This window comes from Halichoerus grypus, chromosome 5 (genome assembly GCF_964656455.1).
Source record: "Halichoerus grypus chromosome 5, mHalGry1.hap1.1, whole genome shotgun sequence".
NCBI lineage: Eukaryota > Metazoa > Chordata > Mammalia > Carnivora > Phocidae > Halichoerus > Halichoerus grypus.
The window spans coordinates 165,745,807-165,758,376 of record NC_135716.1 but is presented as its reverse complement, the minus strand read 5'-3'; the positions used below and the strand labels follow the sequence as shown (position 1 = coordinate 165,758,376).

The 12,570-nt window shown below is 51.0% G+C and overlaps 1 protein-coding gene across 12 annotated transcripts in view; it reads left to right on the top strand.

The window, feature by feature from the left end:
* The window catches only part of PTPRU (protein tyrosine phosphatase receptor type U), a 77,414-nt gene that overhangs the window by 14,001 nt on the left and 50,843 nt on the right, over window positions 1-12,570 (top strand). For 11 of the 12 annotated variants that reach the window (XM_036115413.2, XM_036115410.2, XM_036115409.2 and 8 more), the window contains exons 2-7: window positions 1,499-1,630; window positions 4,470-4,741; window positions 5,275-5,356; window positions 5,461-5,576; window positions 5,986-6,160; window positions 6,728-7,021. In XM_036115413.2, the coding sequence (XP_035971306.1) occupies window positions 1,499-1,630; window positions 4,470-4,741; window positions 5,275-5,356; window positions 5,461-5,576; window positions 5,986-6,160; window positions 6,728-7,021 (1,071 nt within the window). Of the gene's footprint in view, window positions 1-913; window positions 999-1,498; window positions 1,631-4,469; window positions 4,742-5,274; window positions 5,357-5,460; window positions 5,577-5,985; window positions 6,161-6,727; window positions 7,022-12,570 lie in introns of those variants that run through there. The other variant, XM_036115412.2, reaches the window with a different exon arrangement.

The following is a 12,570-nucleotide window of genomic DNA, read 5'->3' as shown; positions in this document are numbered from 1 at the left end:
GGCCCTCAGCCCCCAGTTTCTTTTCCTTCTTTCTTTCTTTTCCTTCCTCTTCTTGAGCCTGGGAAGGAGCTTGGTTGTGCTCCTCCTGGTGAAGGAAACACGGGCTCTGGTATCTGGCTGATGCAGGTTTGAGTCCCATCCTGTGGCTCGGGTGGGCTCTAGGGGCGCCTGTGAAGGACCATTTCCTGAGAACTTGAACGCGCGAGGTCTGGTGAGAGGTGGACCCCGCGTTGCATCCCCGACAACCCCACGTGCAGAGGTGGAAACTGAGGCTCGGAACAGGAGAAGTGACTTGCCTACGGTCACAGGGGTTGGCAAGTTGCAGAGTCAAGATTCAATCCCAAGTCTGTCTAATGCCAAAGCCCGCTCACGTACCCACCATGTGATACTGTGCACGGAGCCCTTCATCCCCTGGGGCCTCCGTCACATCGTCTGTCAGATGGGGTGGCTGGCAGGTACCCCGCACCGGGCCTGGCCTGACGTGTCCCTGCTTCCTTATCACTTGGCCAGGCCTTTTCTCGGGTCCCCGATGCCTTGGACTGCCCATGACGGGGCCACCAGCACCGAGGTTTGGGAGTGGGTGTAGGAACCAGTTTGCGGTTTCTTTCCCCACCAGTGGCGGTCTGACGTTTACTAGGTGCCTGACTCAGGGCTCTGATGAGCTACTGAGAAACATGGACCTCGTTACCAGGCAAAGGACTCACATCTGTTTTTACCCCGCCTTCTTCCCTCCCTCCTCTTCTCCTTTCTAGTGTAAATATTGGGTCCAAATCATGGGACGCTGCTTCTCTAGTCATACGTGCGGCCCGTCCATGCAGGACTGTGCTTTTGCCTGTCCCATGCCCACAGGCAGGGACCTGACTTGGGTGACTGGGTGATGAATGAATCCCCAAAGCTCGCCTGTCGGGCAGGAATCATGGGGGTCCCTGCCTTAGGAGATGAGGCCTGAATGAGATGCCACGCCGAGAGCGGGTAGCTAGCACCATGCAGGGCTTGTGGTAAGCCTGAAATTGTCGGTGGCCATTGTTGTTATAGTGAAGGAGAGACCATCAGGGCTGGCTTCGTGCATTCACGAGCCTGCCAGTCCTGAGCTGTGTGCCCTTAAGGCCTTAGTTTCCTCATCTGTAAAATGGGGATAATTCTAGACCTGATCTCACGAGTTTTGAGGTTCCAATGATGGAGTGATAATGTTAAGTAGTTTTCCTGGGGGAGGGTCTTTGATGGGTGGTTGAGCAGTGTGGGGTCCTGGCGAGTCCTGGAGGGTGGGCAGGGTGGGGAGGTCTTGGTGTTGGGTGGAGACAGTAAAAAGAGGGGAAGGGTTGGAGGAGGGAGAGTTTTGTTGGAGGGAGGGAGCAGTGGGGAGAGGCCTAGGAGAGGGAGGGATGGGGGGTGGGCTTGGGTGGGAGGGAGTAGCGGGGGCGCCTGGAGGGGAGCCCCAGGAGCCCTCCTGGCCAGCGGCCCTGCCCTAGCTGGGGCTAACTGGGCCCTGCCCTCACAGCCGGCTGCACCTTCGAGGAGGTGAGTGACCCAGCAGTGCCCTGTGAGTACAGCCAGGCCCAGTACGACGACTTCCAGTGGGAGCAAGTGCACGTCCACCCTGGCACCCAGTCTCCGGCGGACCTGCCCCACGGTGAGCCTACTCCCCACCACCATTCCTCTTTCTCTCCTTCCAGTTCTAGCCACCTGTTGTGTGACCTTGGGCACATTTCTTAACCTGTCTGGGTCTCATCTGCCTTTGCATCTGTAATGACATACATGATACTGTGAATGTGGGGCTCTGTGGACACTGTCCAATTGTGTATATCAGGTAGTTTTACCTGTAAAATGGGTGCAGGTTCAAGCAATCAAAGACACTTATAGCTGTAAGTTAAAACCCACTTCCCATTATCCTTAGCTCGGGGTCCACCCTACTCCCATCAGGTCTTCCTAAGTCCTCCACCTTCAGGGAGGCTCTCTTCTCCCTGAGAGCCTCTGCATCCTTATCTCCCAGGACTTGAAGATGCTGACAGAGTAGTAACACTGGGGGCTGGATGTGTATAAAACCTTCCTTCCTCTGTCCCCTTCTTCTTGGAAGTCCTGGATCCTTCCCAGTTTCTACCTTGCTCTGCCCTGTTTCAGGATGAGGCACTTATGGTATCATGAGCACTGGAATGGGAGTCAGGAGTCTAATTACATGGATTGTAGTACTGGCCTCCTACTCTGATAATGGCCCCTAGTGTACTGGTTCTAGAATCATGAAGACTGGGCTTCAAATCCTGGCTTCATCAGCTGTGTGACTTTGGGCAAATCACTTAACTTCTCTGAGCTTCCATTATCTTAACTGTAAAGTGGAGAGCATAGGAATCCATTTCATAGGGTTATTAGATAATGTCTACAAGGTGCATAACATGGGAGTGGCATGTAAGCATTCAATTAATGTTTAGTTGCTATTGTTGGAGGTATTTGAGGGGGCCCAAGTACCAGCACTCCCTTCACTGGGTGCAGAAGCAACGGGGCATTCAGAAAAGGATGAGACAGATGGAGGCCAAATTATCAACTTTATTAGCTTGGGTTGGAAGACATAGCATAGTGTGAGAACAAATAGGCTTGCTGAGGGAACCCCAGAATAGACAGCTTCAGGACCTCCTCCCCTTCACCCTGTCATAGTAGTGGGCCAGGCCCTTTGCTACTCAGCTCACAGCATGGCTGCAGTTGCACCTGCTGTCAAAGGTTTGGGGAGGGTCAGCAGAAGTTCTCAGTGGTGAGGCCAGGACTTGAAGCCGCCAGAGGGGCCCTGCACAGCCTGACACAGGCAGCCTTTAGGCTTATCTCCTACCACTCACCTTGCCTCCTGGAGGCCTCCCTGCCTCCCCCTTCTGTGCCTTTGCTCACACTGTGCCCTCCCCTGGGGCATTCCTCTCTGCCTTTACATAAACAGCCCTCAGCTCCTTGTTTGACCTCTGTGTTAGTAGGTATCAGAGTCTGACCTGTGTGACTGTGATCTGTAAGGTGCCCACCATGGCGGGGACCCTGTGTGGGCTCTGCCTCTCTCTCTCATGGGGAGAGAGAAATTTAGTATTTAGTGTGGGCCTTGTGCTGGATCCTGGGGCTGCAGTGGTTGGCAAGAGGGCCACAGTCTCTGCTCTCTTGGTGCTCACATTCTAGGGAAGGGAGTTGGAGATGGAGGGAGAAGGAACGAGGGAGATTCAGCAACAGAGAGGAGAAGGAAGAGCCACTGCAATGAAGGGAGAAAATGAAAGAGAAGGAGAGGGATGCAGAGTGAGGACAAAGTAGGAAAAAAGAGAGGAGAGAGGGGCAGAGGAAGCCGGAAGAAGAGGCAAGAACAAAGTGTCAGACTGAAAGGGGGAGAGACACACGTAGCTGCTCACAGGGAGAGGAGAGGGGATAGAGGAGTGGGACCGGAGACACTGTTGGGGGCCAGGATGTGCCCCTTTCTGGGTGGGGATGGAGACTCGGGGGTTCTGTTTACTACCCTGCCAGGACTGATCCAGGAGCCGCCTTCACAGGCCTCTGGCTCACAGAGATGAATGAGATCCCTTCCAGTGGAGTCCCTGGGGAGCCCTCCCAGAGCAGGGAGCCTGCTGGTTTGGGATCTGAATGAGCTTGTGTTGGCTGGTAGCCAAGCCTGGGAGGAGGCAGCGCTGGGCGGCTGTGGGTACCCTCTTGGCAGCTGCTGGGGCCTTCTCCCCACAAAAGGGAAGCCATGATCCTCCAGCCAGGTCCTGAGGAGTCCAGCCCACTCTCACCCTGCCAACCCCCCTCCTACTCCCCTGCCCGTGCCCAGCCCGGATCTGGATCTGGGGAAGGAGAGTGCTGCCTTTCTCCATGTTGGAAATTAAGAGAATTGTATCCCAGGCATTTAGACCTAGGGTGGGGGCTGGAAGAGAAGTTAGAGTCCTTTCATTTGGTCTCTGTTCTATACGCTCATTCAGCTTGGGTTCAGACCTGTGCTGGGGACCCAGTGGAGCCCCCGAGGCATCACAGGCTGCTGGCGAGACAGACCTACACTTTATTAATGATCCAAAGGCCAGGAGAGAAGCCTGTAGAGGAACAGGGAGGGAGGGCTTCAGAAAAGGGAGCTTTCGAGGGCCTGTCGTGTGCCAGACTCTTGACTCCAAGATGAATGACCTGGTTAGTCCCTGCCTCCAAGGGCAGCTCAGAACATGGGGAAAGTCGTGGGTCAGCATGAGCTTGGACTGTGATTGTAGGTGGTGAGGGGCCATAAAAGGTTTTGAGAGAATCACTTGTGTGTGTTTTTTGCCTCTCCAGTTCTCTCCTCTGGGAAACAGATGCAGGGAGGTGAAGGGACTCAACCTAGTGAGTCATAGCTAGGACCAGAACTCAGAACCCTTGACACCCAGTGGGTCCAAATGCCTGGAGTCCTTTGTTTCTGACCCATTCCTCTGCCCACCTGACCTTGGTCCTCCCCAAGCCTCCTCAGCTCCTGCCTCTTCCTCCTCTCTTTCCAGGCTCCTACTTGATGGTCAATGCTTCCCAGCATGCTCCAGGCCAGAGGGCCCATGTCATCTTCCAGAGCCTGAGCGAGAATGATACCCACTGCATGCAGTTCAGCTACTTCCTATATAGCCGGGATGGGCACAGCCCGGGCACCTTGGGCATCTATGTGCGTGTCAATGGGGGTCCCCTGGGCAGTGCCGTCTGGAACATGACTGGGTCGCATGGCCGTCAGTGGCACCAGGCTGAGCTGGCTGTCAGCACCTTCTGGCCCAATGAGTATCAGGTAGGCTGGGTTTGGTCTGTGGTCAGCCTGTGCTTAGGGGTGGGGGTGGAGAGGTGTCAGCCTGAGGTCAGAGTAAGCTAGTGACCGAGGTTGAAATTAGTCTGTGTTCAGCATCGGGAGTCAATATGCGGTCAAGGTCAGGGGTCAGTCTGTGGTCAGCATCGGGTGATTCAGTGCCACTGCGGTCCAGATCCAGCGTCAGAGATCACTGTCAATAGAAATAGTCTGTGGCTAGAGTCAAGGGTGAGTTGGAACAGTGCTGACCTGGAAACCCTGTCTGGCTGGGAGAAGTTTTCCTGCTTGAGGGCAAGGGTCCAGAACTGGGATGGAACCTCTGGCCTTGACCTTGTTAGCTCTGGCTGCTGACACTCCCTCCCACAACTAGCTGGCTTGGTAGGGAAGGTCATTGTGAGTTGGGCTCTGACCTCGACTGGTTGAGGAGCCTGGACTGGAGCAGAGCTAAAGGGATCCCTTGTGGGCACCCCCCAGGTAGGGCTGGAGGGATATGACAGGGACCCTCCCGCCTCCCCCAGGTGCTGTTTGAGGCCCTCACCTCCCCAGACGGCAGGGGCTACATGGGCCTCGATGACGTCCTGCTTCTCAGCTACCCCTGCGGTGAGTCCCAGTCCCCGGGGGTGCAGGGTGAGGGGTGTGGTGGCCGTGGCTCCTGCCTGTGGGGGGCACAGGCCCAGCTCACACGCAGGCTCTATTCCTCGCAGCGAAGGCCCCGCACTTCTCCCGCCTGGGCGATGTGGAGGTCAATGCTGGCCAGAACGCTTCCTTCCAGTGCATGGCCGCGGGCAGAGCAGTAGAGGCCGAGCGCTTTCTCCTGCAGGTGAGGGGGGCAGGGACCTTATCAGGGTGGGGGAGACTTCTGGGACCTGGGTTTTCCTTGCGGGGTGCTGAGTCGCTCCTGCATTTTCCAGCACCTCTACTCATGCCTCCCTGCCCTCACCTAGGCTCTGCTCTGCCCTCTTGGGTGCTCTTATACCCCCAGGACAGAGCGGGGCTCCAGGATCCCCAGACCACCCTCCATCAGAGGCAGAGACCACATTCCCTTAATCAGCTTCTTATCCCGCACCTTCCAGTGGCGGAGCTAGTTCCAGGAACCCCATATGTCCCCTGTGTACTAGGGACAGCTAAATGGGGCCAGGACATAGACTACTCCCCTCGCCCCGGTCAGAGCGAGATCGCGACCCTCCCTCTCGGGCGCTCCTGACCCTGTCCACCTTACCCCTGAGCAGCGGCAGAGCGGGGCGCTGGTGCCCGCCGCCGCCGTGCGGCACATCAGCCACCGGCGCTTCCTGGCTACCTTCCTGCTGGCCTCCGTGAGCCGCTCGGAGCAGGACCTGTACCGTTGCGTGTCCCAGGCCCCGCGAGGCGCGGGCGTCTCCAACTTCGCGGAGCTCATCGTCAAGGGTCAGCCGGCTTACGCTCGCGTAGGGGGGTGGGTGCTGGGGCTGCCCCCTCCGAGGGATGGGGCTGGGGGCGGGGGGCATGGCCGGATAGAGGGGCGTGGCCCGCGGAAAGGTGGGGCCGGCAGGGTGTGACCGGGGGCGGGGCCTGCGGAAGGGGCAGTTTCTCCCCTGGAAGGAGGTCTGATCGAGGGGGCGGGGTCTGAGAGGCAGGCGGGCGGGGAGACCCTGTTAGCGTGTGAGCCACGCGAGGCGGGGTCTGGCTCTGGGGAGCTGGGGTTGAGCCAAGCCTCCTGCGGTCAGCCCCTGAACGCTAGAACTCGGGGATTCAGAGGGGAGTGAGGGACAGGGTGTAGGCTTAGGGGTGAGTGTGGGATCAGCCTTTGGAGCGGGTGCCCCTTAGGGCCTGGGGATTTAGTGGGCGCGGGCAAGAAAGTCTAGTTGAGGGTCTGGGGGCTTCATCAGGGTCCTGGGAGGACAGGGAGGGCTACTGGGGATTCGGATGTGCTGCCATCCAGGCAGGGTCTCACAGCGCATCTTTCGGCTCCGCCTCTCCCTCACGCCCTCGCAGAGCCCCCCACCCCCATTGCGCCCCCGCAGCTGCTGCGCGCGGGGCCCACCTACCTCATCATCCAACTCAACACCAACTCCATCATTGGCGACGGGCCGATTGTGCGCAAGGAGATTGAGTACCGCATGTCCCGCGGCCCGTGGGCCGAGGTGCATGCCGTCAGCCTGCAGACCTACAAGCTGTGGCACCTTGACCCGGACACGGAGTACGAGATCAGCGTGCTGCTCACGCGCCCGGGTGATGGCGGCACTGGCCGCCCCGGGCCGCCCCTCATCAGCCGAACCAAGTGCGCAGGTGGGTACCTCCTGGCCCAACTCCGTCCTTGGGACACCTGGGTATGGGCTCAGGGCTACCCAGGGATGGACCAAGGGGGCACATTACGAGAGGTAATATGGCCTGCCCTTGTGCCTCTAAAACATTATAAAACGTCGTGATTTCCCCCCAATCCTTGTTATGGTAAAGGTAATGATAGCTAATATTTTGTGCCAGACTCACATATGTATATAAACACATACGCACACACACAGACATTGATTTAAAACTCCCAACACTATGATCTAGGTACTCTTGTCATACCCATTCTACAGATGAGATGTCTGAAGTACAGAGATGTTAAGTGACTGGCACAAGGTCACATAGCTAATAAATGGCAGAGTTGGCATTGGAATCCTTGACTGGCTGGCTCCAGAATTTGTGTTCTTAATTCTACATTAAAGCATCTAGATAAATGACTATATACCATAAAATAAAAGTGTGTTATTAAATTTCAGCTGGATTTTCTTGGGTCTTTTGAGCCTGAGGTCTGCTCTTCTTTGTTCAAAACGGTATAAGCAGCTGTTAGGAGCTATGGCACTCCTACATCAAAGGACACTCTTGTTTAATCTAAAGAGAAATTGAGAATAGAACAGAACGGGTTTCAATGTATTTCCTTAATTGGAATCTTTATTGAGATAATTATAAATTCACATGCAATTGTAAGAAAAACTGCAGGGGGCCTGGCTGGCTCAGTTGGTAGAGTATGTGACTTGTGACCTCGGAGTTGTGAGTTCAAGCTGCAAGTTGGGTATAGAGAGTACTTAAAAAAAAAAAAAAAGAAAAAAAAGAAAGCAAAAGATACAGAGATTGCCCACACACTTTACCCTGTTTCTCGCAATGGTAACATTTTGCAAACCTGTGGTATAATATCACAGCCAAGGTATTGACATTTATATAATCCACAGATCTTCAGAGTTCCCCAATTTCACTTGTCCCCATTTGTGTGTGTGCGTGTGTGTATTTAGTGCTGTATAGTTTATCACATGTATAGGTTTGCATGTTTATCGCCATAGTCAAGATACTGTTCAGTCAATTTAAGACTCCTTTGTGTGGCTCTTTATATCTATTTTCACCTTCCCTTCCTCCCGCCTCAGCTCCTGGTAACCAGTAATCTGCCCGTCATTTCTAAAATTTTGCCATTTCAGAAATGTTATATAAATATGAAATCATATAGTATATAACCTTTTGAAATTGGTTTTTAAAAATTTGGTAACAGGTTTATTGAGATATAATTCACATCTCATAAATTCACTCATTAGAGTGTACAATTCAGTGATTTATAGTATATTCAGAGTTGTGCATCCATCACCACAATCCGTTTTAGAACATTTTCATCACCCCAGAAGGAAAGTTTCTACTCTTTAGCAGTCTACTCCTCCCCACATTTCCTCCTACCACCTCCAGCTCTAGGCAACCATTAATCTACTTCCCGTCTCTGTAGATTTGCCTTTTTCTGGACATTTCATATAAACGGAATCATATGAGGCATAGTCTTTGTGATCAGCTTCTTTCACTTAGCTCATGTTTTCAAGGTTTATCCATGTTGTAGCATGTTTTTTCCTTTATCTTTTTTTATTGCCGAACAATGTTGCATTGTATGCAGCTGTACCATTTTTTACATTCCCAACAGCAGTGTATGAAGGTTCTGATTTCTCTGCATTCTCACCAACAGTGGTTATTATCTGTTTTTTGATTATAACCCTCATAGTGGGTGTGAAATGGTATCTCAGTGGGTTTTTGACTTGCATTTCACTGATGGTTAATGATATTGAGCAATTTTTCACGTACTCATTGGCCATTTGTACGTCTTCTATGTAGAAATATCTACTCAGAGTTTTTACCCATTTTTAAGTTGGGTTATTTGTTTTTGTATTATTGAATTGTAAGAATTCTTTATGTATTATGGATGCTAGACCCTTATCAGATATATTTGCGAACATTTTCTTTGATTCTGTGGGTTGTCTCTTAATTTTCTAAATGGTGTCATTTGTAGACAATAGTTTTTCATTTTGAGGAAGTCCAATTTGTCCGTTTTTCTTTTGTTGTTTGTGATTTTGATGTCCTGTTAAGAAACCATTGCCCAATCCAAAGTCACAAAGATTTACCCCTATTTTTTCTAAGACTTTTATAGTTTTAATTTTTACATTTAGGCCCTTGATCTGTTTTGAGTTAGTTTTTGCATATGTTGTGAGGTAGGGGACCAACTCCATTCTTTTGCATGTGGATGTCCAGTTGTCCCAGCACCATTTGTTGAAAAGAGTATTCTTTTCCCATTGAATTGTCTTGGCACTAAGATTGGCTATTTTGCTCAGCATAATTCCCTGGAGACTCATCCAAGTTGTTATAGTACATCAGTCATTTGTTTCTTTTTATTGCTGAGTAGTATTCCATGGTGTGGATACACTGCAGTTTGTTTTAACAGGTGAATGGTTATTCACCTGTTGAGGGACATCTGGACTGGCTCCTATTTTGGGCTCTTATAAGTAAAGCTGCTGTGAACATTTGTGTTCAGATTTTTGCACGAACATGCGTTTTCATTTTTCTGGGATAAGTGCCCAAGGGTGTGACTGATGAGTTGTATGATAATCGCATATTTAGTTTTATCAGAAACTGCCAGAATGGCTGTTTTGTTTTACATTCTCACCAGCAATGTATGAGTGATCCAGTTTTCTTTATCCTTGTCCACATTTGGAATTGTCATTATTTTTTTTTAACTATTCTGAGAGGTGTGTCGTGATATCCCATCTTGGTCTTAATTTGCATTTCCTTAATGCGTAATGTTGAACAACTGTCCATGCGCTATTTGCCGTCTGTCATCCTCTTAGGTGAACTGTTCATGTCTTTGCCCATTTTCTAATTGGATTATTCATTCTTTCCTTCTGAGTTTTGAGAGTTCTTTACACGTTTTCTAGATACTAGTTCTTTGTTCTGTATGCAGTGTATAAATATTTTCTTCTTGCTTTAGCTCATCTTTTCATACTCTTCACCTGGGCTTTTACAGAGCAACCGTTTTTAATTTTGTTGAGGGCCAGTTTGTCAACATTTCCTTTTATGAGTTGTGCTTTGGTGTCAAGTTTAAGACCTCCTTGCCTCGCCTTAGATCTCAAAGATTTTCTCCTGTTTTTTTTTTTTCTTCCTAAAAGTGTTCTATTTTTACTCTACATTTGAGTCCAATGATCCGTTTTGAGTTAATTTTTGGTTAAGATACAAGGTTTTTATTATTTTTGCCAGTCTATATTCTTAAGTGTTTTTAAAAGCTGATCTGGGGAGCCATCTAAAATCCAGTTGAATGTCCCATTTGAAGAGACCCTGGGTGGTGGGTTGGAGTGTTCCAGTGGGAATTACTTTCTAGGTGAGGAATCTGGGTCAGGTTACTTAACCTCTTGGAGCTTTCATCCGGTTGTTTTACAGGATGAGAAAAATACGAATCTTTACCACACAGGGTTGGTGTTAAGGTTCATTCAACAAATGCTTATTGTTAGGTGTCAGGCAATATTGTAGTTGCTAGGAATATAGGACTGTGGCCGCTGTGGCCGCGACAGACCAAGGCCATTGGCATATGAGTTCCCCCTGCCCTGCAGGAACTCTGCATGGAACTCACATGCTGGCAGGAGGGGACAGTAAAACAAGTGAGATACATAGTTTGTCAGATGATGATAAGCTCATAAGCGCTGTGAAGAATAAAGCAGGGCGGGCCCGGGTGGGAGGATTGTTATTTTAAAAAAATGCTCAAGGGACCATTTTACTGAGAAGGTGACTTTTGAGCAAGACCTGAAGGAGGCGAAGGACTGAGCCACGCAGGAAGCTGGAGAAATTGCTGGGGGGAAAACAGGGTGACATCACCTACTTTGTTTAAAAGGATGACTCTGGCCCTTTTGCGAAGTATAGATTCTAGGAGGGCGAGGGGCCAAGAAGGGCAGACCAGTGAGGAGGCTGCTATAACTGGGCGGCTGCAAGGTGTGGAGGCTGTGAAGGTCGAGCTGACTGCATTTGCCAATGGACCGCGTATTGCACAGGCGAGAGGGAAGTAGAGAGAAGTCAGGGATGGCTCCAAGGTGTTTTGCTTGAGCAGCTGGAAGGTTGGAGTTGTCATTTACCGGAAAGAAGCAGACCGCAGAGGGGCAGGTGTGACGGGGTGCCGTAGATCAGGAGTTCTGTGCTGGAAAAGTTGACTTTGAGATGCCTATTAGACGTTCAAGTGGAGATATCCATCAGGCAGATGGATTTACGAGTGGAGCTCAGGGAAGAGGTTCAGGCTGCAGATATAAATTTGAAAGTCAGCAGCATAGACATAGATGGCATTTAAAGCCACGAGACTGGATGAGATCTTTTACCCTGGTGGTTCTCGACTGGGGGTGATTTTGTCTCCCAGGAGACATTTGCAGTGTCTGGAGACATGGGTTATTACAACCGGGGGTGGAGTGATAATGGCATCTGAAGGGTAGAGGAAGCCAGGGAAACTGCCGAACGTCCTATGGTGCACAAACAGCCCCCACAACAGAGAATTATCTAGTACAAAGTGTCAGGAGTGCCAGGGTTGAGAACCCCGGATTCAGTCCTGAGATTTTAGGGAATAAGTGAGCGTGGAAAAGAGAGGAGGTGTGAGGCCTGCACCCTCGGGCCTTCCGGTGTTTCGGGTGAAATGCAAATAATGGCCATAAGTGTACCGAATACGTGTGAAGATGGGGCCTGACATACAGTAAGCACGCAGCAAAGGACAGCTGTTATTGTTACAGTGTTTTTAACTCTTCAAAGCCAGTTCTGCTCTGGTATTCAGAATAAAAGAAATCAGAGCTGGGGGTCCACAGACAATCTCTCTTCTCCTCTCCTGAGTGTACAGATGGGGGAATGAAACCCAGAGAGGGGAAGGCACTTGCCTGGGATGGTACAGTGGGCCCCAGCCGCAGGCTGTGTGCTGGCAGCGGTCGCAGACTTCCATTTTACAGACGAGTAAACTGAGTTTTACAGAGTTAGTTGCTTGCCCAGATCCACCCAGTGAGTCCCTAGCAGTCAGAACCAAAGTCTGACTCTCCCGATTTCCAGGGAAGTATTTGAAAACCAGAGCAGCCACGGGCACAGCAGGTGCCGTCATGGGCTGACGTGGCCACGTTGTGCCAGGCACTGCTGAACACTTCACATGGGCTGGCGAGGACAGAAGCTGGGGCCCGGGACCAGACAGACAAGACCTTAATGACTCCTCCTGCCCGTCCTAATGACGTGCTTCTCTTGGTTCGGTGATGCACCTCCTGCCCCCTTCCCCAGCACCCTGCCTAGGCACTCTTGGCCAGCAGTTTTGCGGTTGGTCGGTTGTGTTGTCCTCTCCCCCATCTCCCTGAAACTCCCTTCCTGCAATATGATTTACTGTAAAAACAGTAATATAATGTCAGGAGAAGGCATTTAAAAAAAAATCACTCTAAACCTTGCCATCCTCGCCCAGTTTTTCAGTCTTCTTCAAATCTCTGCCCATATGCCTTCAGTACAGTTTTACACCCTTGTCATTGGGATGTAGAAAGCATTCTGTAGTCTGC